Source organism: Papio anubis, chromosome 6 (genome assembly GCF_008728515.1).
Source record: "Papio anubis isolate 15944 chromosome 6, Panubis1.0, whole genome shotgun sequence".
Classification (NCBI taxonomy): Eukaryota; Metazoa; Chordata; class Mammalia; order Primates; family Cercopithecidae; genus Papio; species Papio anubis.
In genome coordinates, this window is record NC_044981.1 from 44,519,487 (window position 1) to 44,546,154 (window position 26,668).

The 26,668-nt window shown below is 39.4% G+C and overlaps 1 protein-coding gene and 1 long non-coding RNA gene across 6 annotated transcripts in view; one reads left to right on the forward strand and one right to left on the reverse strand.

The window, feature by feature from the left end:
- Positions 1 to 928: 928 nt before the first annotated feature.
- On the reverse strand, positions 929 to 10,076 carry ENPP5 (ectonucleotide pyrophosphatase/phosphodiesterase family member 5). Of its 5 annotated transcripts, none has more exons than XM_009205304.2 (5): positions 9,976 to 10,073; positions 9,086 to 9,145; positions 6,491 to 7,354; positions 4,474 to 4,650; positions 929 to 2,310 (listed from the first exon to the last, which is right to left on the reverse strand). In XM_009205304.2, the coding sequence occupies exons 3-5, from the start codon at positions 7,317 to 7,319 to the stop codon at positions 1,883 to 1,885; spliced, it is 1,434 nt and encodes a 477-aa protein (XP_009203568.2). In that variant the 5' UTR covers positions 7,320 to 7,354; positions 9,086 to 9,145; positions 9,976 to 10,073; the 3' UTR covers positions 929 to 1,882. The 5 variants fall into 5 exon arrangements, with proteins under 5 accessions (XP_009203568.2, XP_003897734.2, XP_009203569.2 ...); XM_003897685.3 differs by having other exon boundaries at positions 9,836 to 10,029; XM_009205305.2 differs by lacking the exon at positions 9,086 to 9,145 and having other exon boundaries at positions 9,976 to 10,076.
- A 127-nt stretch (positions 10,077 to 10,203) lies between these two features.
- The window catches only part of LOC108585453, a 40,489-nt gene continuing 24,024 nt past the window's right edge, over positions 10,204 to 26,668 (forward strand). The window contains exons 1-3 of the long non-coding RNA XR_002521567.2: positions 10,204 to 10,330; positions 10,448 to 10,542; positions 19,726 to 19,876. This is a non-coding gene — a long non-coding RNA (uncharacterized LOC108585453). The remainder of the gene's footprint in view (positions 10,331 to 10,447; positions 10,543 to 19,725; positions 19,877 to 26,668) is intronic.

Below are 26,668 nucleotides of genomic sequence, written 5' to 3' on the forward strand. Positions count from 1 at the left end.
ACATGAGTGCTCATGTATTCTGAGCTGTCTAATCCAGAGTCCATACTTCCGGGGAGTTTGCTACCTACCATATCATTTCCTAGCTTTTTAATCTGTAGGCCATTTCCAGTTATTTGATTCTATTCTATTAAGAGGTTTTATAATGAAATGGGAATTATGTGCCAACATTCCTTACTGGTATTATCATTTTAAAAAATAAGACATTCACCAACTTTTAGGAAGCACTTAAATTTGGTTAAATTTTTAACCATGTTACTTCAGTTCTTCACATCCAATTTGTCCTTTCTTTCTGGAATAGTTATACAGTTTTACCTACTCATTAGCCAGTTGGTGCATATATATATATGAAATCACAATACTATCCAAGTGTCTGTAAAGTGCTATTTTCTTCAAAGAAAGCCTTTCTTTTCAGGGCTGCCTCTTTCCTCTAAGAAGCCACATGTAATACCATGCCTCTCCCAAACTTCTTGATTACTTAGAAATCTAAAGCTCAGCCTTAGGTTGTTGGAATGAAAAAGACTGAGATGACCAGGCAGGTCAAAAGTACTACCTTGGAAGTAGAAGTCTATTTGTGAACTTGGATTCAGCTTTGATTCCACTGAGCACCCGGTAGGTGGGTATTCACATATTTCTTGAAATAGGGCTATATCATCTCAGCTCCCATGTTTTGATACCTGTTACCACAAAGAGTTATTTTGCTGCCTTTTTCTAGTATGCACACTTTACCACTGTTCTGAGTGTCTTGTAAACATCTCATATGTGGTCCTATTTTTTTTTCCAGGCTCCACACAGTTCTTTTCAAGGATTGAGTGGACAATATTTTACCTAATATGGCTTGTGCTCTTTTGCAACTTTGAATCTTCAAATGTTCAAATCTAAAAGATGCTTGTGCTGTTATCATGTGCTACCAGAAAGAAAACAAACATTGTTTTATCCAATTTGATTTTTAATGTAATTAATAGTGATTTAATTTTCAAAGGAGCAAATAATTACAAACAAGAGAAAACACTGCTGAGATGGTGCCTGGTCACTTCTATTCAGACCATTGCTGAACTATATAGAAAAAATGTATATTCATGGTGTCTTCATTATTATGAAAATCACAGTAATATGACTCATCAGGAAATCACAATAATTTTATGACAGAAACAATATAGTTAGAATGAATCTGTCAGTACTTGACTCTCTTTTGGGGAAAAATAAATGCAAATCATGTTCTTTGGAAAGAAATATGACAAGAAATGCCCATAGTTGCATTCTGCTGTTGGGAATACATCTCCAAAATTCAAGGTTCAAAGGTTATCACATTTAATTTTCAATACTTATCACTTTCTTCTTCTCTCAATTTATGGAGATAGATTTCTACATTCATTATTTGGGATTATTAGAAATTTCATTCAGTTTGAACAATGAGTAACAAGTATTCTGTGACATGGGCGCAAAAAGTTGTCATTTTCAATCAAGTTATAAGACATAACTGTCCATAAAGTGCATTTCAAATTAAAGTACCCATCTGGAGAGAAATTTAAAGTGCAGTATATAAGGTACTTTACATAGTACAAAGTTACTAAATATATACGTTATATATGCCAAGTCCAAATAAAGCAGGATCTTATCTGTCCCTTTGCTACAGTGAACAATGGAGACATACTCTTACATCTTTATTCCTTTGCAGGTGTGAGTATTTTGGTCTCTCTCTCTCTCTCTCTCTCTCTGTCTCTGTGTGTGTGTGTGTGTGTGTGTGTGTCTGTGTACCTAAAAATGTAACTGCTTAATGGTTTCTGCAAATGTCTGGAACTGGTTTCCCAGAATTTGAAACCTTTAAACACTGACATAATTATGAAATCTCCACTTCAATATGCAAATCCACTTCAGAGTAACATTAGGCTTGTAATAATGGTTGAGCTATTTCACCATGCATATCTTGTAAGGCAGGTATTTGACTGTGAATTAAATGTTTAATGAAAATTATAAAAAATACAATCACTATAATGCTGCCAAGAGAGACCCCTATGAAATAAGGGTATGACTGCTCTTGGTCATATTCTGCTGGTTTGACACTACCAGGGAGGAGTATAGTACTCTGTGTATAAGGGACTGCCCTTGGTATTGCTGAATTGAGCAGATCCTGGACATTCCAGAATGATCCATTGTGTGGCATGGCGGTGATATTAAGGAGGTGGCATAGTAGTGGGTACAAATCTGTGGAGTTCATGGCTTCTTTTGAGAAATTCCTTCTGAAGGCAGGACCATGGGCTAAAAATATTGGATGCATTTCTGCTAACGCATTATCATAACCGTGGTTGCCTACTGTAAAGAGAAAATACGTGAAAAAGTTAGCTGGCTATGCATTAAAATGGACATAATTGTTGTATGGTCAAGTTCTGAACTTAAATGCACATCTTATCTAGTTTGACTGTAAACATAAAATAATCTTTGACAAACAATCTCTGCTGTTGTTCACATCACAATTCTCTTCAGGAAATGAAGAGTCAAATGGTTGTGAATCTTTCTCACAGGCCAACAGTGACTTAAACAGCAGGGGAAGAAGGGTAAAGAACAAAGCAGAGCCAAGTTAGGGAAAAATTAGAGTTTTGTTTTGTTTTAACTGGTGGCAAAGTAATATTCAGCAAATACTTATTGGGTATCTACTGTGTTCCAATGATTGTTCTAAAGATAAGAGATAAAGGTGCTCTTAGTCTTACTCTGAAGCCAATAAACTCACAGTGAACACAACAAAAGGGGAGATACAATACATTAAAAAAAAACCAAAAGAAACCATAAAAATCAAACCTGTACTTAACAGCTATAATCTACTACTAAAAAACAAAGGTCAGAGTGGAGGAGAGTAGGAAACTCTTGATTTTGATGCCTCTAATCAGGATCCAACTTAGCATTATGTGCTTTTAGAGTGGCTACACATAAGGTAAAAACTTGGGGGTCTTCTGACATATGTATCAAATGACATAAAATGGATATGAAATTGATAATAGCTGGATGTCAAAGGCATGTGTGCCTAGCATGGTATCAAGGTGCAAGGCGAAGGAGCTACTGCTAAGATGGCACCCAAAGAAAACTGACAGGCTTTATCTTAAAGGTGGCAAGGAGAATGACTAGTAAATCCATCTCTAATACCCATACGTGCTACAGGGTACTATGCAATAGTAACACTCCCTGCCCCTGTCCCCCTCAAAAAAATCCTAAATCAGTTTTTCTAAAAGTCATAAACTGACCCCTAGTCATTTCAAAGTAATTTGAAATCTACCAGGCAAAATGTATCTAAAGAAGTCATTCTAGATGCCATGATTCTTTTAGGTTTATTTAAGTAAAAGTAACACTGAACTTTTGAATCACTAGTAATTATCTGACAGGGTACTGTGCTATTCCATTAATTAATAGTCACATTGGGAATATATCATTATATACTTTGTAACTGGATGATTGCTGCATTCATTTCTATGAGAAGTTGGGATCTAGACTCTCACTCATGAAGGCAAAGATAATTACCTCATATCGCACTTCTTATTAGAAATTCAGACTTAAAATTAAGTCATTGTGACTTATGTAAAATCTTTCCTATGAATAGGGACTTTGTTTTGTAGTGGTAGCCCTGATCATAAATGCTTGATCAAGTAGATGGTATTTAATAATGAATGCCTAAGGGCAATGGTTCTCAAAGTTTTGTGTGTTTCACCAGGGCCTCACAGTTTCAGATTCAGCAGGTCTGTGTTGGGCCCAATAATTTGCATTTCTAACAAGCTCTCAGTTGATGTGGATGCTGCTGGGCCATGGAACACACTTTGAGAACCATTGCTTTGGGGCATTAGGGTTTAACTATTCTGGCATTAGGTATGCAGTGGTCAATCTTTAATTAATTATGAATCATTAAACATAATGTAATATAAATTGGAGTATTAAGGTTTTCTATCAAAAATAGAGGTGACCAATCTATTGTGTAACTGTAGTTCTGCAAACCATTTCTAGAGGGCCCTTTGAATTTATATTAACTTTAAAATACAAATCTTGCCAAAGATAGCAGTCCTTTTTTGAGCAATCCCTCTAATATAAGAGCTACCTGCACAAGACATAAAAATCTGAACACTGGGTTATGGACCATTGTCTGTATGTAACAACTGTTTTAAGAACCAGAAACCATGTATCTGTACACATCTGCCACTATGAGTCACGAACACACTACAAATGCCATTGTCAGGCACCTGCTTTTCTTTTAATCAATAAACATGATAGAAACCCAATTCTACCTAAGGGACATTTTATATATACCTTTTATAAATGAAGGACCAATGTCTAAAAACAGCATTTCTAGGTAAGTACTAAAACACTGTAGTTCCTTAACATTCAAGTAACAGAGAGTAAAAATACCAATCAACAAACTGCTGTATCATGTATTAAAACTGTTGTATTTTAGCAAAAAGCGATGCAGAATGGAAAGAAATACTATAACATACTCACACAGAAAGTCATCTGACTTATTCTGTAAAATGTGCCACCCTTCGTCAGCCACTGCTATGATTGGTTGAATTCGATTGTTGTATTTGTAATGCCACCTTTCTGGAATCTCTTCTTTTTTGTAAACAGTAAGGTTAGGATGAGCATGAGTTAGTGCTTCATAGACTTCATCAAATTTACCTAAAGAGAAGGGAGGAGAGGCACTCAGAACAAAATACTCATAGCTACAATCAACCAACCAACCATGGGCAACGGACTTGCTACAGAGGTGAAAAGCCACAGAGCTGAACATAAGAAAAAATTCTTTTCCTCCTTGGGTAAAACAATTTTGGGAGGGGAAACTAAGAAATAATCTTCTAAGTTCACCTTATAGAATTAAGGAAGGGCATTTCATAGAACCAGGAACCTCTAAAGACTTCGATATACACATATAATAATTAGTGACACTATGTAAAATATCTAGGGTACTGCAATACCCAAACAAAAATAGCTAGGTTCTGGTAGTTGTAAGTGCAGACACAAAGAATCTCTAGACAAGAAAACATGGTGAGTGGTAAGTGAGGGCTGGGAAAAGAGACTGGAGGTGGAAAGCAGTTTGTAAAATGGAAACATCCAAAAACACTGGAGGTGTTGCCAAAGTACTCCCTATAACTACAAATGCAGTTACCTGGGCACTGTCTTTCATCCTTCTCCTGCCTTTCAAATCCATTGCTGAGGTTTCATCCTTACCTTCCATACCACCACAAGAGGACATTCCAATTTTATAAAGGAAATTGAAGGGTTAACATAATTTTCCCCCCTTCCCCTTCCCTTCCTCCCTCCCTCCCTGTCTCCTTTTCTCTCTCTTTCGTCCCCTTCTCTTCCCTCCCTCTCTCTCTCTTCCCCCCCGACTCTCTTTTTTTCATTCGACTGGGTCTCCGTGTCGCCCAAGCTGGAGTGCAGTGATACGATCATAGCTCACTGTAACCTGGAACTCCTGGGCTCAAGCAATCCTTCCACCTCAGCCTGGGATGCAGGCATGTGCCACCACGCCAGGCTATTTTTTTTTTTTTTTTTAGCAACAGGGTCTTGCTATGTTGCCCAGGCTGGCCTCGAACTCCTGGCCTCAAGTGACCCTACTGCCTCGGCCTCCCAAAGTGCTGAGATTATAGGCGTGATCAACCACTCCTAGCTAATTTTCTTAAACAACAAAAAAAGGGCTGTTTGCTGAAAACTGTGTGTGTAAAACACACGCATAGTTTAACATTCGCTGTTTCATATGATTCTCCTAATTCCCCTCCGAGGGATGGAATTCTCATTTGTGAGATATTATAGCTTTTCAAAATCTTCTCTCTCATTTGATGCCTAAGACCAATACCGCAAGGTGATAAAATATGTCAAAGAGCATGCCTGAGTCGTGTTGTCACTTATTTTGTGACCTCGGGATATTAAACCTTTTGAGGTCATTTACCTGTCATTTACTTGTCTTTAAAATGGAGACAATGCTGAGGTGACAGGTTTGGTATGAGGATTCCAGGAGAGGTTTGTAAAAAGTTTAAGATATTGTTATCACTTTCCACACTTACAAGGAAAATAAACCTCAGATTGACCAAAGCTCTTCCTCCTTCTTATCCTCCACAGCTTCCTTGTTAAGCAGGTCCAAATTAGGAGTCTATAAAAGGCTTTGGGGCTTCTATGAAATAACTGTACATGTATTCAAGTTTTGTATGTATCTCTCCATCTCAATTTTTCTGAGAAGGGAGGCTATAGCTTTCATCATATTCTATGATTCCAAAATGGTTAAAACCTACTGCCATACATATATAGAGTGCATCAATTTCAGTATTCTAGGAAAAAGGAAAAAAAATTAGGCTTTCAGAAAAGAGATTTTGTCTTTTCAGAGTCTGAGGATTAAATCCCAGAATATTACCATGACACAGGCAAGTCTACTTTAAAGGCGCAGCAACAGAAATTCCCTATTCATTTGATCACACTGGGCAAATGCACATCTAGCCTCAGCTCACCATTCAGTCAGCCTTACCTTCTTTTGGCAAGATGGCTGCTACTGGTGATTGATCAATCAGGGTATAATGGTCTTTAACCAGGTACTGGTCAAGTTCTATTAACCTTTCCTCAGAGCACTGCGTCATTCCGTGATCACTTGTGATGATTAGGTTCAGAGTGTCCCACAACTTTGCCTTTTTTAGCATTTGTATGAGATATCCTAACTTGTTGTCAATATCTGAAATGACAGGCCCCATGAGCGGACTGTCAGGTCCCAAATGGTGGCCCATGTCATCAGGGTCTTCCCAATAGAGAAGACCAAGATTTATGGGCTCTTCTGATGTAAACCATTCGATAATTTTGGCAACTCTATCTTCAAATGAAACTGACTCATTGTAAGGCATGTAATGAGTAGGAAAGCACTTATGTATTTCTACATCTGTTCCGGGCCACATGGCTGCACCACTAGTATGTCCTGCCCTCTGATTTGTGATCCATATTGGTGTCGCTTCTTCCCAAAACTTGGAATCATAAATATTCATGTGATCCAAGGAGAAAGATTTGTTCCGAATAGGATCAAACATATCATTTGCAACAATCCCATGATTCTCTGCAAAGAGGCCAGTTACCAAAGTATAATGGTTAGGGTAGGTTTTTGTAATAAAAACATTAGTAACTTGCTTCACGTGAACACCATATTTCATAACATAATGAAAATGGGGCGTTGGAACTTTATATAAGTAATCCCAACGGAATCCATCAAAAGAAACTAGTAGAACATTTTGCTGGTCTGGTTGGTGAGAAAAGGTGGTTAAAAGACTCAGTGCAGCAAGTATGAAGGACACCAAGAGAAATTTCGAAGTCATTTTCAAAGTACTTGATCAGTTCAGCGTAAAATAATCTGTAGAATAAACACACAGAAATTAATGGCAATAATTTTCTTTTGTATACTTTACGCCAAACTCAGAGTAACAGTGTTTAGCAATCCTAGTTATATCAGAAATCACAGCCTGGAAGAATTATGTCACAGAACTCCATATTAGACAAGAGACCTGGGGCTAAATGAATAATAAAGCTAATAAGTTTAATTGCATTTAAACAACTTTTTCCATTCTGATAATTTATCTAAATATCCCTCAAAAGAATTATTTAAGTGAGCTCTTCAACAGCATTTTAAAATATGACATCATTTACATAAAACTTTTTAGAAACATTTTCAGTTTGATCCAGATTTCTGACTTCTGGTCAGAAACTTTTTTATAGTCAAATACCTGTGAACATACTTAACATTATGGCTAGAACAACTATGGCAACCTAGCAACCATGAAGTATCATTAGCAAATCAAATAATGGTGTATATATATCTTGTGTATATATATGTATATGCACACTTCTATTTTCAACCCCTATGTTTGGTTCATCACAGATGAAAGAAGTATTACTAAAGAGAGAGGAATATAGATGAATTTGGTTTTTTGAAATGAAATGACATTTGTGACATCCAGATGTATTTATTGAAAAGTAATCTGCATCATTTATTAATAATCAAATCATAGCCTTCTTTAAACTAAATAATTAGATTCTAAACTAAATATTAACAGAAATACAATTCTGAAATTTGTTGCTGACTTTCCTAATGTTAGAATTTGTCAAAATTTAATCTCATCATTAATATGTGTAGTAAAAGTACTTCCCTGGTTTAAATCTCTGAATCAAGGTTGTTGGACTTTCCCCCTAATCTGTGTATATTTCTAAAATACTTTCATTCTATTGGAGAAAGCTAATAAGATGCTGTATGGATGAACAATAGATATATACATTTTGTCAGTTTTCATCCAGCAAGGATCTTTTGTTCTCTCCTTTTTCTGTCCATTCCTGCATGAAGGTATTTATAATTCCAGCAAAAGTTAGATCAAACCATACTTGTACAAATAAATCTCTTGAAACTGGCTTTTGATATCTTCCTAAGCTGAAGATTTTTGTTTGTTTGTTTGAGAGGGAGTCTCACTCTGTTGCCCAAGCTGGAGTGCAGTGGCACGATCTCAGCTTACTGCAACTTCCGCCTCCCGGGTTCAAGCAACTCTCCTGCCTCAGCCTCCCGAATAGCTGGGACTACAGGCGCCCGCCACCACACCTGGCTAATTTTTGTATTTTTAGTAGAAAGGGTTTCGCCATGTTGGCCAGCTTGGTCTCAAACTCCTGACCTCACGTGATTCACCCACCTCGGCCTCCCAAAGCGCTGTGATTACAAGCATGAGCCACGGCAGCCGGCCTGAAGACATTTTTAAACTTCAAAAATACATCCTGTTTCGCCTTGCTGTATTATAGCTGCACGTAAATAAAAACTACTTGGCATGCTTGCTTTGCTTTCAGGAGTACAAGGTATATGTACATTGTGGGTATTGGCTGAGGGCAATAAATTCTGTTTTGCTGGTTTTAAACTGTGCTTTCACCGTACCTAGACATTTAATAAACTGAAATTGTTTTAGGTATTGCTCTCAAGATGATGGCTCAAATGTTATATTCAAAAACGATTTCTTAGATGGCAATACTCTTTCTGATTCTGGAAGGAACATTAAAAATAGTTGCAGCAGGGAATAGCAAATAGGTTACTGCAAATATATTTACTCACCTATCTGGCTACGGACGGTAGTTGCTCTCTGTCCTTTCTCCCCCTAATTTTCTCTCCCACCTTTTTAAAACAAGGAAGGCTAGTATCAACCAAATGTAATTTAAAGCTAAAAGCAGAGAAAATAAACTACATGGAACACCTGATTTTCATCTATCTGAGCAAATTAATTCGGCAAATGTGTAAGCAGGAGAAAATTGCTTTCTTGGGACCAACGAAAGTAAGCAAAGATTAAGTGTTGTCTAAAGCTTAGGAATGTCTGGCAAGAAGACTCAACATCACATCCATGACACAGAGAAATAAATACGTGGGGGTGGGGAATGAAAATCAGATTTTTTTTTTTTCTTTTTCGTGCACAAAATGCTGCACAAAATAGTGGAATCCCTGGATCTGGCTCCAGATTTCCTTGAGTACTTTCCAGTTCTTTCTCCCCTCCAACCTTCCTCCACAAACAAGACTTGGAGATCAAGAAGGAAGGGGCACCAATTAAAGGGAAGAGGGAAAGTGCAGAAGGAGTAGGTTTGTGTAGCTCGGATAGAAGTCAAGGGCAGGGGGTCCACCTTCTCCACCAGGATTCCATCCTAGCCAACCAGAAGGGTCGCGGCGTAGGGTATGTTCCCAATTCCCAGTTATCCCGCCCACCGAGGCCTGGGCTTCTCAGATGTGCAGTGGCAAGGAGGGGGCGTTGTTTTAGGGGCCCAGAGGAGCCGTGTGGGTCCCCAGGAGGGAAGCCACCCACACCCGTGGACTCACCCTCGCACCGATCCGTTCAGTCAGCATTAATTTGGGGCAATGGGAGGGAGGGCCTGGAGGAGACTACCTCTGGCGCGCCGCGGGTAACGGCGGGAAGGTGACTCGAGGAAGCGGCGCCCCCGGAACGCGCAGGAGCTCACCTGCACTCAACTCTGGAGCGGAGCGCCTGACCGCGCCGCTCACCGGCTCCCTGCCTCCTGGCTCCTATTGGCTGCTGCAGAGATAGTCCCCTCTGCCCGGGTTGCGCACGAAAGCCGGGCTCCCAGGAGTAGCTGCACGGCCTGTCAATCAGCGGGGGCAGGGGCGGGCGCTGCCTGGGTTTGGAGGATGGAGGGGGAGGGGACCCGCGGGGGCCAGGACTCAGCTGGGAGGCTGAAGGCGTGGGGTGGCCAATTGCTTGGTCACACACAAAACCTTCCTGCAACGTGACTCTTCCAGGGGACCAGCTGTGCTGGAGTCAGTGATGCTGAGAGATTATTACGTGCTACCCCAATGGTGGGTGTACTCTAACATTCACTGTTTTTTGTTTAAAAGAGACTTGTATTCTCTGATTTCTTATCTCAGGTTTTTTTCTGTCCGCCGCCCCCCGCCCCCTGCCTCCCGCCTTGTCAGGAATCGGCGATGGGGCACACCATGGATTTTACTCTGAAGAACACCTGCACACCGGAGTTTGCCAATGGGACAATGAAGTTTCATTCTTTTTATTGGTGGGTGTTACCTGCTTTACCTCAGAAAGAATTTATTAACCTAGTTAACTCTGCACCCCCACCGTTTGTGGTCCAGGTTTTTGCAATTGAGGTTCCTGAGGTATATTTGTGGTATACCTAGCATGGTACCTGAAATTGTGCGAATTAACCCAAGTCAGGTTCAGGATTAGGTTAATTTGCACAGGAGAGAGGCTGAACGGCTACCTTCTCTGGTGGTGGCATCTGAGCTCCAGACTCTGTTTCTACCTTTGTTTGCAAAATAAACATTAAAACTACAAACATCAGGCCTAATTACTCTTTCAGAAAGCCTTCAGTGCTTCTGGTGTGTTAGTGCCCCTATTTTGTCTTTTTTCGTCCTGTAGTAGATATTTTCTCAGTTTTTGGGGGGTAATCAATGGCATTTTTAGGCCTGAGGTAGAATAGGCAGGTACTTAGTTTCCCAGTATGATCCCAACTGTCTTTACCATAAATTATAGCAGTGATATCAAAATATCCTGAAATAATTTGTCCACCTACACAATCCCAGCTAGAATTCTGACCTAATTACAATTCCAGTTCTATCTGCAGTAGGCAATAATATCAGGTTGATTGTTACAATGTAAGTTTAACATCTAATTAGCTGGTGAAACTGGGAGCATATCTGCAACGGTGGTTTTGGCTCCTGCCTGGATCCCTTGTCTGGTGCGCTGGAGCTTTAAAGTGAATAGAGATTTCTGTTGATATTTAATTAAACCATGCAAACATTTTGGTCATAGGTTTTTCTCTGCTTCTAATAGAGGGACAATCTCAACCCCAAACATTGCTACCTCCTAACTGGGTCATCCCATCCCGAAGGGCATCTGGGCACTCTTCCATGGCCTTTTATTCGTGGTAACTTGAGTTTATGGTTTTCAACACGTGGGATGGGGATTAAGAGGGAGGCTGGTTTCTATGTTTAGTGAGACCCAAAGACAATGAAGTTGAACAAGTTGTTCCAATTCCCCAAAGCCCTACCCTTTGAAATTGCCCAAACTTGGAACAGAGTGGTCCAATCTTATAAGTCCTTGTCCCCCCAAATAGGTCAACTCTGTGCTCTCCCAAAACACTCAAAGGACAATGAATGCTTATCAGAGCAGGAGTGGTGAAAATGGGCCGGACTTTTGTTCGGATCACTGAACATTTTTGGACTCTGTTTGGATGACAGCCTGCTTTGCTCTGCAAATTTTATGGAAGTCATGATTGTATTCACCAGCTATTCCTGTGAAATAGGCGTGGTACAGCTGGTAACCACAGTGCACAACACAGAAAAGTGCTCATAAGAGGCTCAGTGAGTGCCAGACTCCTCCCAGAAGTCCATAGAATGACATCTAATGTTCACCTGGTAGGCTTGTTATTACTTTATGTTGTTCATGGAGAGAAAGTCTGGTTTACATAGTATAGAGGAATGAATGTAAAAATGTGGGATTCCTGCTCCCACATCTGCACCTGCCCTCCTGTGTTACTATTGCCTCAGTATCTATTTGCAATAGGTTTTCAGAAAGTTTTAGTAGCAGAAACCACAACATGCTATTGACTGTAACTATTCTTTTATTCTCTGTTATTGAATTAGTAGGTTTATAATTGAATAATAGTGTAACAGAAGAACCAACTTCTTTCTTTCAAAGGTTTTGGGGTCGGTTGGGGAGGGAGATCCCTCTGCCTGCCCAAGGAAGTCTAATAGGGGTTGAGAGCTGGATAATTTTCTTCATCAGGGGCTAGAAGAGCTTTGTGCTAAAACTGAAATGTGATCTGTTCTTTATGAAACAACCAAAACTGTCTCTACCACAGAAGTCTTGTTTTTCAGAACTAGACATCATGGTAGGGAAGATAAACACATAATTTTACAATTAAAAATCTTTAAAGGTGCATTCCAGTACATTATACCACAAATGACTAAACTAAAAGACAGTTCATCTCCTAATTCTTTGTAGAACGTTCTGCAAAATGTGGGTCTCACATATTCAATGGACACAGATAGGAACCACTGGGATTGTGCTTCTGCACTGCTCTTAATTCACGATAAACAGTGGTCTTCACTAATCTTGGCTCATTAGCAGAAGTTCAGTCCAATGAGTGAAATGTTGAATTATAGAATAGCCAAAAACTTAGCCCAAGAATTTGTATGCATATTAGTAAATTAGGCTCCTAGTAATATGCTTGAACTAATTGGAATGAATTTTATACAAACAATTATTATGCTTTTATCCTCAGAAAGCTTCATATGAGTCAAATATAAACCTATTTGTATTGTTGTATTCTGTAAATTGTATCATAGGGTTTTAGTTCTAGGGCTGCCCTAACAAATTATCACAAACTGGGTGACTTAAAACAAACAGAAATGTATTCTCACATAGCTCTGGAGGCCAGAAGTCTGAAATCAAGATGTATTCAGGGCCACGCTCTCTCCGAGACTGAGGAAGAATCCTTGCTTGGCCCTAATGGCTGCTGGGGATTCTGGTATTCCTTGGCTTGCTGCAGCATAGCTCCAATCTCTGCCTCTACTGTCACAGGATGCTGTCTTCTGTGTGTCCCTGTGTCACGTGGCCTACTTATAAGGACACCGGTCATTGGGATTAAGGCCCTCTTCAACCCAGTATGCCTTCATCTAAATTTAATTACATATGCAAAGATCCTACTTCCAAATAAGATCACATTCTGAGGTTCCAGGTGAATGTGTATTTTGGAAGGACGCTTATTCAACCAAGTACACATAGCTAGCAGAAAGTTTAATTTTATGGCCCAGCCTAGATCGAAAGTTCATGGATTACTAATAAAATGGCTCAAATCAAGGTAACTGACAACATCTGATACTGACAAGGATTCAGAGCTATAATACGTTGCTGGACTATCATACACTACTGGTGGGAATAGACTTCCACTATGGAAGTCAGTTTTGAAGTTTCTTATAAAGTTAAATTTACACAAAACATACAACCCAGCAGTCTCACTCCTGGGTATTTATCTAAGAGAAACAAAGACAGATGTCCACTGAAAAACCTATCAACAAGTTTTTACAGCAGCTTTATTCATAATCATGAAAAGCTAGAAACCAATGTCCCTCAACTAGTGAATAAACAAATTGTAGTGTGTCTGTAAATGCAATACTGTTTGGCAATAAGAAGGAATACAGAACTGATGCATGCAACAACATGGAGAATCTCAAAAGCATTTTTCTAGGTGAACGAAGCCAGACACAAATGGTCATACACTGTATGATTCCGTTTATATAATATTCTAGAAAGGGAAAAACAATGGAAATAGAAACCAGATCAGCAGTTGCCAAGGACTGGGGGTGAGGGGAGGGGATTGGCTAGAAAGGGGCACAAAGAATTTTTTTTTGTGGTAGAATTTTGATTGCTTTTGTACTCACATCACTAAGTTTGTCAAAATTCAGAGAACTGTGTGCCTAAAAATGTTTAATTTTACTGTGTGGAAATTATACCTCAGTAAACAGCAGCAACAATAAGAAACCCTACCCTGCGATAATACCTCACACCTCACCAAAGTTCACGAATTAGTGCTAGTGGTGTTTGACTCTCAGTGGCCTTTTCCTGTGTGTACAGGTGCATACCAGTTCTTCCTGCAGGATGTGAGTGCTTGCAAGTGCAGGAGCTCCATGGGGCCTGCTCTGCTGGCTGTCATTCCTTTTGCCTCATGAATGAAGTCAGGAAACGATGAAGCAAAACCAAAACAAGGCAAAACTATTAATTTTCTTTTTCTTTTCTTTCTTTCTTTCTTTTTTTTTTTTTTTTTTGAGATAGAGTCTTGCTCTGTCACCACCCAGGCTGGAGTGCAGTGGTGTGATCTTGGGTCACTGCAACCTCCGCCTCTCGAGTCAAGCAATTCTCCTGCCTCAGCTTCCCGAGTAGCTGGGATTACAGACAGGCGCCACCACACTAGGCTAAGTTTTATATTTTGCAGATCACAAGGTCGGGAGTTCGAGACCAGCCTGGCCAACATGGTGAAACCCTGTCTCTACTACAAATATTTTCTAGGCTATAACTGAATGTCATTTGTTGAATAACTAACTCAGTGTAGGATGAAGTAATATAGCAGGAGAGACAGTCGTCTTTTGGCATTTGGTTTGAGGCCTATTTTGTAAGACATATTCTCAGGAGCCAAATACGAAACTGCACATGCGTTTGTGGTGTCTGGGGTGAAAACATTTTGTTAAAACCACATTCTCAGTTCTTTGTAAAGCACATAACACCCCTTAGGTGCCTGAACATACTCAGTTTAACATCACTATTTAAAAAATTATTGGCTCCTTATGGGTATTGTAATTCTGTAAATTTACTAACAGCAGGGGAGGACCTAAAAATATTGTCCTCCATCCAAATCAAAAATACATGTTTCCACTCTAGGTATTTGCATTTAAGATGTAAATGTAAGTATTCTTCGCAACAATTTTGTAGCTTAAGGTTGCACCAAGGAATTCTTTAGTAAGTATGAATCTTCATGAACAAGCCAACCAGGCAGCAACTGCTTTATGCCCTTAAGGCGTTCTTGGCAGCGAAGGGGCGGGGTAATGTCATAGGAGGGTTCTCTCTGCCCAATTCGTGGATGGTTGGAATTTCATAATTGGAAATTAATCTCTTAGCCTCAAGGCTTTTCTCCTAGGAGCGATGTCATATGCACATTTATTAGCTATTTATGTACACATGTATGACTAAGGTTGTCTGATTTGCTCCAATTTGCATAATTGGTTGGGGAGAAAAGCCCTTAGAAGAATGCAGGTGGGTATTGTCTTTTAAAGGTTAGTAAATAGAGGGGACAGCTCTAGAGGAAAGTGAAAACAGAAAAAGGAAGGGAAGCAAACTCCATTCTGGCATCCCTCATAATTTGCTCAAAGCTAGTCCTGTTCTTTGCCCATCATTAAGCAGCAAATCACTGTGGGGAAGTACGAAGTCATAGGAAACAGAGGAACCTGGCTTATGAAGGTGCTCTGATTTGACCTTTGTAAAATTTTGAATAGCCTTTCATCTCGTAAATGCATATAATGTATAACATCCATGAGAGCTTTGCTATTCTTCTAGTCACTTTCATCCTCACTCCTCCACACGTGTTGTCACCTGTTGTCTGATTCCACAAAGGACTCCATCCTCCCACACCTTGCTTGGGCAATCTCCTGGCCTATATACTTCTCTGCTTTCCAATGAGAACCCTATTTTGTAGGAAAATCCATTCAGTGTGAAAAGATTTATGCTGATCTACTCATCTGTTCTTGCTGGGACGTTACATGTTGGGGTTCTTTGGCCAGAGTTAGCTGTGCTAGTCATGGTGATGGAGCTGTTTTAAAATAAGAGGCTGATTTAACCTGTTATTTTATTTTTGAGATGCAGTCTCCCTCTGTTAGCCCAGGCTGGAGTACACTGGTGAGATCTTGGCTTACAGCAACCTCTGCCTCCTGGGTTCAAGTGATTTTCCTGCCTTAGCCTTCCGAGTAGCTGGGATTTTAACCTGTTACTGTTTTAAAAAAAACAAAACAGGTTTATTTGTGATTTGCTTAACATAAAATGAAATGTGATTCATTTGATATAAATTTATCGATTTGAATTATACGATTCAGGGTTAACTGGCCATTTTAAGGCCTCATTGGCCTGTTTAAACCAAGTGATGTAACTGAGAATGATCATCTGTGGAATCACTGAAAATGTCCATTTATTCATAGGGTAAAAATTGAGTCATGATTCTATTTTACACTCGTATTGTGCTTGCTAGTTTTTGAAATCCATTTTGAAGACAGTCAACAGCATTACCGAGTTCATTTCTCATGGACACGCACTATGCTCAGTGAGAATTGGTGGCTTAACCAAAGCTGCATATCTAAACATTTGAAATCAGGGAGAAATAGAATAAGTTCTACAAGAGAGGAACAAACAAAAGTGTTATAGAAATGCATGGGACAGAGAAATTAGCTCTGACTGAAGAAGACATGGGTATTCCACCACAAAGGTGGGAATGGAGAGTCTGGTGTTGAAGCAGAGCCTTGGAAGATGGTGGGATTTCAACGAAGCAGATGAAACAGAGAAGACTGTAAGAATGTGCACCTGGTGAGAGGGCCCAGGCATGCTTGTGGAGGGCCTAGGAAAACTGAGGAATTTGGCGTCAGTCCTGTGGGCAGTGGGGGGCAGTTGAAGGTTCTTGAGGAGGGGCATGACATGACCAGAGCCATGAAGATAATTTCTGAACCACAAGTGGTGCGAGGTGGCACAGTAGTTTAGCACCTTGCATTTATTTAATATCAATGTGTAATTGATATTGAAATTAACATTGCTTCTTTGACTATCTCCTTTGGCAGGAGCTACCATTGTCATACCATACCCGGGCTAACCCATTCTTATGACCTTTCTACTGAAAAATGCAAAGTACCTTGGCTTTTTGTTTAGTGCATATCGAGAGGCAGAGAGCATTTCTCTTCTTGTTTCTTCTTGGCAACATCTATTAGCCTATTCCTAATGCACTGTGTGGCATAGCTTATTAGGTTGTGTTTTTGGTGTTACCCCAATTTTGGGATATGAACCTGTCATTAAAACACAGCCCTGTGAGTCAGAAAAAATAGACATGTTAGTGTGAATGGATGTATACTTTCTGGTCATTTAGAGAGGTGACATCATTGTCATATGCTCTAAGTTTGTTTGCAATATTTTGTTAATCACAAAGTGAATAGTGAAGGGGATGGTGTGCAAGACAAGGGAAAAAGATGGAGGGGCATTTCAAAACTTGCCAGAGTGTGTAGTATAATTTCATTGAAAAAAATATGATAACAAATCAACTCCACTAAGCAACTGTATGTAGGAGTAGGAAGAGTAGAAGAGATGGGTGTCAGAGAGACAATTGCAAAGCTAGAAAAATGGTCTGTCTGTATGGGTGGTGAAGGTATTATAGTATGAAATGGAGTAAATAACAATGTTACTAGAATTATAATAACAATGCTTATTAATTATAATAACAATACTTATGAATTAATTAATTAATAACTATTAATTAACCAAATAGCAGACACTGTGCCGAGCGACACATACTCCTTATATCACTTAGTTCTTATTATAACCCTGTGAAATGCAAATGAGTCTTTTCCTATGCCAGCTCAGGAAAGAAAATCCCAGAGAGATTAACTCACTGAAGATCACTCAACTAGTAAATAGCAGAACTAGACTGCTCATTAACCTCAGTAAGACCCAAAGGGGGGACACGAGAGAGACATTCTGGGGACAAGCTTGATCTTCAGACTGACACAAACTTAGGTCCATAGAAACCATGCCCTGGGGGTTACTGACAAGTAGTCTGTGAACTTCATATCAGCGTCAGGGATTCCAGATTTCTCCAGGAGGTCCTCAATGGTGGAATCAGAACAGTGGAGGGCACAGTAGAGGAGTAACTAAGCCCAGTTTTGGATCCATGAAGGGAAGATTTAGTATTTTGCCAGCCAGTGGAATAACTCATTTCTGTTATCAGGGTATGTGGGGATAGGGAGCTCTCGCAGCCTCTTCCTTCAACAGTCAGTAAACAGAAATGGTGTGAGAGAGACAAGCAAACAAGACTGGAGTTGCCATCCAGAGATGGGCACCCCCGTGGTGGACATAGACCTTGGAATTAAAATGACCTTGGTTGAGGATGGCTACTCAGTATTGAAATAAAAGGTAGAAAGGTTCATGAGTAGCGATTTGAAAACCTGGAAGGGTGGTTTATAGGAGGAAGCATGGGCATCAATAGTCAAGGCAGCACAATCGTGACAGAACTGAGAGTGAGAGCCCTGGACTGCCTAAGTGAGGATCAGTCAATTCCACACTATTTAAAACTAAGGTGAGTAGCTGCTGTGATCCTAGCCCTGTGATGGGAACGGAGAAAGCTGGATACAGGGAGGCGTAAGATATACTTCCTGAGTCCAAAGGGATGGAAACACTGCTTAGAGAGATGACACAAATGCACATGAAATCATTACAAATGGAACAAACTTGTATTTAATTAAACACTAAATTGATGCTTTATGAAGGTCTCATTTTTATTTGGGGGAGGAGTTATTCTCTCAATGTCTGAATGCTCAATAACATTCTGCCTTCCCAGTTCGCCCTGTTTTCACTTCCCCTTAAGCTGCTATGGGCTCTTTTCTTTTAGGAGATTCCACTACTAATGAATGCTTTGAAGAAATAGTATTAGTTTAGAGCAGAACAATGGTGGTCACAGGACTGTCTTGGGAGGGGTTTTGGGCTAGCTCCCATAATCTTCTTTATCACTTGTATAAAATCTCTGTATAGAGCTTTGGGCAGAACTTTGAGCAGCACACTTGATTGTCCACTTTGTATGGAAGGAAAAGTGACCTTAGGTAGAAATAGGTAGTGGTGAATGATTTGGCTGGTTTGTTCAGGGCCTGAAAGGACCAGAATGGGAAGAGTGAGGACAAGGAAGCAGGGGAAAGAGATATGTGGGCCCTATAGATGGTGGGCATCAGTATGCAGATCTGTCTGTCTTGTGGTGATGCTCAGCAAGCCTCTTTTGCAGAAGGGGATCTCAACCATCAGGTGGACAAGATGAGTAAACCTGTGGATGTCAGCCAACATTTCTTCCTGGTTATTGCAGTACCAGTGCAAGTTGGCATTCAATGGTGGCAGGAATAGAAGTATGCAAACACCTAACAGAATGGGATTCAGTTCACAAAGAGCTTATCTAGCCAGTGCTGAATGTCAGCCTCAGAGACTGATGCTAACCCCTCAGTTGAGGAAAACAGCAGCAATTTGTCCTTACCAGAGGTTACATCTACACCAAATATGAATCAACACTTCAGCATGCCTGATCTATCAATATGGGTTCTCACAACATTTCCTCAGATAAGGGACCAATTTTGCTGCAAAGGACATAGAGCAATGATTACAGGATTCACTGGTTCCACCATATATCCCATCACCCAGAAGCAGCTGGCTAGCTGAATGATGCAGTGGACTTAAAGGCTCAGTTAAGTGGCCCTCTCCGAGAACACAATCTGAAGGTTAGAGCATGGTCCTCAGTTTGGGGGTATATGCATTGAAATAAGGACTGATATATGGTGCTCTGTCCTTAATGGCTAGAAAACACAGGTCTGGTAACCAAGGAAATAGGAATGATCCCTACATGATCATCCCCAGTGACCTATTTGTGAAATTTGTTCTTCCTATCTTCTAACCTTAGGCTCTGTTAGGTTAGAGAACATCGTTCCCAGTAAGGACTATGTCTCCACCAGCGAAGTGAGGATTCTACTGAATTTGAAGCTGGGTCTACCACCTGGCCACCTTGGACTCCTCATGCCAATGGATCAGAAGGGAGTTATAGTAATGTTGGGGTAAGTAACTTGCTTTTCTTGAGGGGAGAGGGTTGATACTACATAATGGGAACAGGGAGGAATATGCTTACTTGTATATCTTCTATCTCTTTATTCTTCTGATTGCTGAGAGATTGCCTCTTTGTCTGATTTTCTAATTCACAAATTTATTCTTTAGCTATTCCTTCCTTTCTTTATCCCATCTTTGGTGTAGTTTTTCAGTTATTATACCTCGTATATTTTCATTTTTAATAATTTTTTATTCTTATTATTACTAATAGCTTGTTACATCTCTTTAAGTATATTTATCATGTTTACATAAAATTCTTGTTCTATCTCTTTTAACACTTTTATTTCAAATGGTATATCTTAAAGATTTTTGGATCTTTTGAGGTAGTTTTAAATTGCACTATTATTTTTGATTTTTAATTAATAAATAGAGTGGAAGGACCGAAGGCCAGGTCCTAGCCTAGGCTAAGTTATCCTGATACATTTAAGGGTAAGTGAGGGTCTAATGCCTGAGGGCAGATGCTTATTCCTATAGACTATCTTTCAAGGTTCTCAAACTCCTATCCACAGATCTTTCTGCCATTTAAAATTAGTTCTTGTGTGTGGTGTGAAATAGAGTTTAAGTGCAGATAGGAGTCTAAGTTTAAAAAAAAATTTTTTTATGGATAGCCAATTGTTCGGTACCATTTGTTAAAAGGTATTTTCTTTGCTTTAAATTGCTTTGGTTCCTTTATCATAAACAATTTGCTTTATAAGTATGGATCTATTTCCGGCCTCTCAATTCTAGCTCATTGATCTGTTTGTCTATCTTCTTGTCAATACTACACCGTCTTGATTACCAAAGCTTTGTAATAAGTCTTGAGGTGAGGTAGTGTGAGTTCTCCAACATTGCTCTTTCTCAAAATTGTTTTGACTATTCTAGGTCCTTTGTCTTTTCATATAAATGTTAAAATCAGCTTTTCTATGATCCTTTTTCTATTCTTTTTCTATAAAAATGCTGGTCTGGCATGTGATTGGGATGACAGCAGATCTACATACCAATTTAGGGAGAACATTCAAGCTTATAATATTAAGTATTCTGGTGCATGAACATGGGAAATGTCTCCAGTTTTCAAAATGAGCAAATTGAGGTTTAGAAAGCCTAAATGACTTGATAGGGTTATAGACCTGAAAGCAGCAGAAGCTTTTTAAATCTGTTTACAATTAATTGACTCACCAGAATGGCCTACACTCTTCTTTTCCTCTGCAAATCACATTAACTGCTACCCCATGGCATTGTAAACTTTTTTGGCTAATCTATTTCTGCCTAACACTTCTGCTTCTGCCAGATACATTTTAGACTTATCTAGAGTCAGTTGTGTTTTTTCTAGTATCTAGTTTTTGAAATAGAGTTTGTTGTTAGAATTAAATAATTTAGGCCGGGCGCGGTGGCTCAAGCCTGTAATCCCAGCACTTTGGGAGGCCGAGACGGGTGGATCACGAGGTCAGAAGATCGAGACCATCCTGGCGAACACGGTGAAACCCCGTCTCTACTAAAAAATACAAAAAACTAGCCGGGCGAGATGGCGGGCGCCTGTAGTCCCAGTTACTTGGGAGGCTGAGGCAGGAGAATGGCGTAAACCCGGGAGGCGGAGCTTGCAGTGAGCTGAGATCCGGCCACTGCACTCCAGCCCGGGCGACAGAGCGAGACTCCGTCTCAAAAAAAAAAAAAAAAAAAAAAAAAAAAAATTAAATAATTTAAATAGTACACATTATAACCTAGCAATTCCATTTTTTAAAAATTTGTCCTGTCAGAGATGCACAAAATGATTTTGATATGACAATATTTATCATAGTCTTAAAATTAATACTCCCCACTAGGAAACAGTCTAAGTGTCTCATAAAAGGAAATGATTACGAACATTTGGTATTTTTATATGATGGCTACTATTCAGCCATTATAAACCACATATTCAAAGAATGTTTAATAATATGTGGGAATTCCTATATAAAATATTTGAAGAGAAAAGCAGGATATAAAGCTATACAGCTGCTTTTTGACTTAAAGTGAGGTTACATCCTGATAAACCCATCATAAGTTGAAAATATCGTAAGAAGAAAATGGATTTAATACACCTAGCCTTTAAATGTGCTCAGAACATTTATACTAGCCTATGATATAAATGATTAGTTGGGCAAAATCATCTCTCAAATACTGTTTTTAGTAAGGTAACAAATATCTCACGCAATTTGTTGAATACTGTACTGAAAATGAAAAACAGTGTTTGTATGGGTACTTGAAGTATGGTTTCTTCTGAATGCGTTTCACTTCTGTAACATCATAAAATCAAAAAAAAGTAAGTCAAGGGCCATCTGTACATGTATAGAAGAATCCTGGTATTTACAGTATTCCTGAATTTGCTACTCTTGCCTGTGTAGCATCCTGTGATCTTTCTTGTTATTTCAGGGGCATATTTCCACAATCACTTCAATTCTCTGTGTAAGAGACACATATGACAAAGATGGCATACACACAAACACTGACTTTATACTCCTCCGCCCCCAGTGACTTTGTCACAAGGCAATTCTGTTGTAATTGAACCAGGGTGGGGGATGTGATGGGGACTGGTGTAAGTCCTGGAATCCAAAGGCACAAAGGCGTGAGAACCAGGAACTTCAATGTCCAAGGGCAGGAGGAGATGAATGTCCCAGTTCATAAAGACTGGAAAGAGGAAAATTGGTCTTTCTCTGCCTTATGTTCTATTTGAGCCCTCATTGGATTGGAGACTAAGTTTCTTTACTTAGTCTAACAATTCAAAATGCTAATCTCTTCTAGAGATACTCTCACAGGCACACCCAGAAATAATGTTTCAGCAGCTACCTGGGCATCCCTTAGCCCAGTCAAGTTGACACATAAAATTAACCACCACACCCATAAACTGCATTCAGATCTCTGACCTCATCCTATGCCTTTTAGATGCTATTCTCTCTCCCTCCTACCATGGTTTTGATTCTGCTATGTAGTTTGTGAAAAACAATTTTCTTAACTCCCATGATTAAGGCCATTTCATGGCATTTAATTTCCCCTATGGGATCTTACCATCATTGGGTAGAACATCCAGTGTGATGTGTTTCGTACTGCAGAGCTGGCCATATAGATTTCTGTTTTTACAAGTGATGCTAGATAAATCCTGTGGCATTTTAGATAACAGCTGTATGACCCTATTGTTCACACTCAGATGATGAATTATCTTCCCCGATACAACAATGAGAAAATATCCCCCAAAATAAGCAGGACCAACTTTATCTCAGGATTCTCATATCTCCTATTCATTTGTTCATAATTTCCCAGAGAAATTAGATGTATTATTTCAATGCTTATAATATCAGAATTAGAAAGATAAAGAATCTATGCTTAGAGGAAGGTAAAAATGAAATTGGGGCATAAGTAATGCTCACGCATGAAAAGAGGTGAGTTATTCAGTACAGTCACTGGCTCGATAAGATAGAAGAAACCTCATGGGTACTATCTGATAAGGACTAAGTAAAGAAACTGGCAAAGATGATTGTGAACGTTTGAATGGGACATGGTGTGGGGTAAGTGGATTTGATGCTGTATTTTCCCTACTCCTTTAGCTCTTAGGTTGTGCAAATGTCTGTTATAAAGAGAAGTATAACTACAGTATAAATTCACCAAGGAGCCATGTGGAATCCCGAAAGTGACCTGGATGTGATCCTCCGACTACGTTCCATTCCTGTTCCTCCATACTGGCAGTATTCCAGGACCTGAAAAACATGACTTGCTGTGGAACTTGGCAAAATCCCCCTGGAGGAAGCTACTAGTCATTGATTTAAAGTGGACAGAAAGTCTGCTTCAAACACTTGTTTAAGCAGTTTCCCTCTTATTAATTTATTTAGTTCTTACAATGATCCAGTGAAGTGGGTACCATCATCCATCTCATTTTATGTATGAAGAAACTGGCCTAGGGGTATTAACAGATATCAATTCTAACCTAGAAATTCCATTTAAAAAAATTTATTCTGTCAGAGAGGGGAACAAAGATTTTAGTATGATAATATTGATTATTGTCTTATTACTAAGAGTTATAAAATAACAAGAGCACATATTTACTATAAGAGAGATTTTTTAAAAAGACACTTAAATGAGTTTATTATCCGTTTGAAATGTATCTTAAGGTGCTGGATTTGGTAACTCTATTGGTAACCACTTTATTTTACCTTAAGAAATGTCTCAGTGCTTGGCATATTGTAGGAACTCAATAAATATGAGTGCATGAATGACATCAGAAAATTACCTACTGCAATAAATAAATAAACAAATTCACCACCAAATATGGTGGCCTGCACCTGTAGTCCCAGTTACTTGAGAGGCTGAGGTGAGAGGATTACTTGAGCCCAGGAATTGAAACCCAGCTTGGACAACATAGCGAGACCCCCATGTCAAACAAAGCAAAACAAAACAATTTTTAATAAGCCTGTTGCTATAAAAAAAATCAGAGGAATAATGTTAATATGTTTTTGACCGAAAAGATAGAGTAAATAGGAAATGTAAGCTCGGTTTGATAAGCTGAAGATGAATCTGATCAGTGATATATCAAGCCAGGAAAGGAAGGACAGTATAGGGGAACAGTCAGCGAACGTTTTCTGTTAGAGCCAAATAGTAAATAATAAGCTATGCAGACCACATACTGTCTCTATTGCATGTTCTTGTCTGTTTTTTCTTTTTCCTCACAACTCTTTGAAAATGTAAAAACATTCTTAGCCCAAAGACTGTATAAACACAGGCTTCATGCCAGATTTTGCCCAGGACCTCTGCTCTAGGACTTTGGGCCACTAATAAACCTTTTCTTGATTCTTCCCCACCCTTTTTGTGTATATAATGATTAATCTCTTTTTTATAGGTCATAGTAGATTTCAAATTTTGATAGGAACCCTTTAATTGTACTAAAAGTCAACATTAGTAACCTTATGAAAATATAATAAATAAATTAGTTAACCTCAGGGACAGAATCCCTCCCAAATAGGAAGCAAAGAAGCAAGAGAAATGTGGGTCTTTTAATGGCCCTCATAAAGGAGGAGGAGAAAGAGACAGAGAAGATATGAAAACAGAAAGGGCAGCATCACAGATGAAAACCAAGTTAACCCAGTGCTACTTATTAAAAGCTCCCAAGTGTTTAAAAAGAAAATAGGGAATTAATTGTCTTGGCTGAATTTTGACCTGGAAATAAATACTCTTTCTTCTGATCTCATCCAAACAATCCCATTTCATAGAATCATGGGATGTATTTTCACAGGATGCTGTTTTATAATAAGATTTTTAAACTTATTTTATAAATCAGCTTTGAGTGAAGAAGCTGAACCACAAAACTGTATAAGTTTGCCCCAAATCAATTCCAGTTTCACAACTTATTTCATAAAAATAGTGGACAGAAAAGAGCAACCTATCCCTTGTCATAACATTTTAATAGACAGTGGGTTCACTGACCTCAACTTTTTGGAAAATGCTGTGGGCAAGAGAGAGGGTATTTTGGTCGGTGACCTTGATATTCCTCCTTGGATTGGCTGTTCAAAGAAAATAAATATAGAACTCAGATGTATTGTGGAGCTGGTCCCTTCCTTTCATCCCATTTTGAAAATGCTGAATATATATTCTTGAGTTGGTTGACCCTTCAGGATGGTGTTGATACCCCGGAGTTTCTCTGGCCTAAGGACAGAAACAAATGAGGACTAATATGGTGGGATGCTTTAGAAGAAGCCCCCAAACAACGAATCTCTGCGGAGAGAGGTGATAGTGCTGCTGAGGGAATTTGAATTTCAAGGCCCTCCCTGGATTATTTTCTCAGTTTGAAACATTTAGAGAGGAGTGCAAACAAAATTTCTGAAAGCAAACAGCCCGAAGAACAGACTGATTATCACAAGGAATGTGGAAAAAGAGAGTGGAGGAGAAATAGAGAAAAAATATCTCCTGCTTAGAGCACTCTCCATTCTAAACTTGTTTGTTATAGAGGTTGGTGATTTTAGCTTTTCTTTTCAGTGAATGGCTCAAGTGCAGCTGTTTGTATAAATACACGGATGACCCAGGTGGTTAAGAGATAAACCATAAAGAAGTTCAAAGCTTGCATTGGAAATTTTCAAGACGCAATAGTGAGATATAGCAATTTTGCATATCCTTGGTTTTTTTTTTTTTTTTTCCTTTTTGAGACTGAGTCTTGCCCTGTTGCCCAGGCTGGAGTGCAATGGTGTGATCTCAGCTCACTGCAATCTCTGCCTCCTGGGTTTAAGCGATTCTCCTGCCTCAGCCTCCAGAGTAGCTGGAATTACAGGCACCCACCACCATGCCTGGCTTATTATTATTATTATTATTATTGAGATGGAGTCTTGCTCTGTTGCCTAGCCTGGAGTGCAGTGGTGCGATCTCGGCTCACTGCAACCCCTGCCTCCCGGGTTCAAGTGATTCTCCTGCCTCAGCTTTCTGAGTAGCTGGGATTACAGGCGCCTGCCACCACACCCGGCCAATTTTTGTATTTTAGTAGAGATGGCGTTTCACCATGTTGGCCAGGCTGGTGTCGAACTCTTGACCTCAGGTAATCCGCCCACCTCTGGCTCCAAAGTGCTGAGATTATAGGCGTGAGCCACCGCGCCTGGCCCTGAATATCCTTTTTATTAGAGAAGTATAGATTCCTGGGAAATATCTGACTTCTCATCTGTCCTTCAAAAACCATTCAAGCATAGATGATTATTCTAAAATGCCCTTAAGCAGTAAGAAGCTATAAAGCTTTATCATAATAGCTTGAGAAAATAACA

Coding starts and splice junctions, on each gene's coding strand:
- ENPP5 (XM_009205305.2), bottom strand. CDS start 7,319: ATGACTTCGAAATTTCTCTTGGTGTCCTTCATACTTGCTGCACTGAGT. Junction 4,651..6,490: donor AGCCATCTTGCCAAAAGAAG/GTAAGGCTGACT, acceptor CCTTCTCTTTAG/GTAAATTTGATGAAGTCTAT. Junction 2,311..4,473: donor TAAGTCAGATGACTTTCTGT/GTGAGTATGTTA, acceptor TTCTCTTTACAG/TAGGCAACCACGGTTATGAT.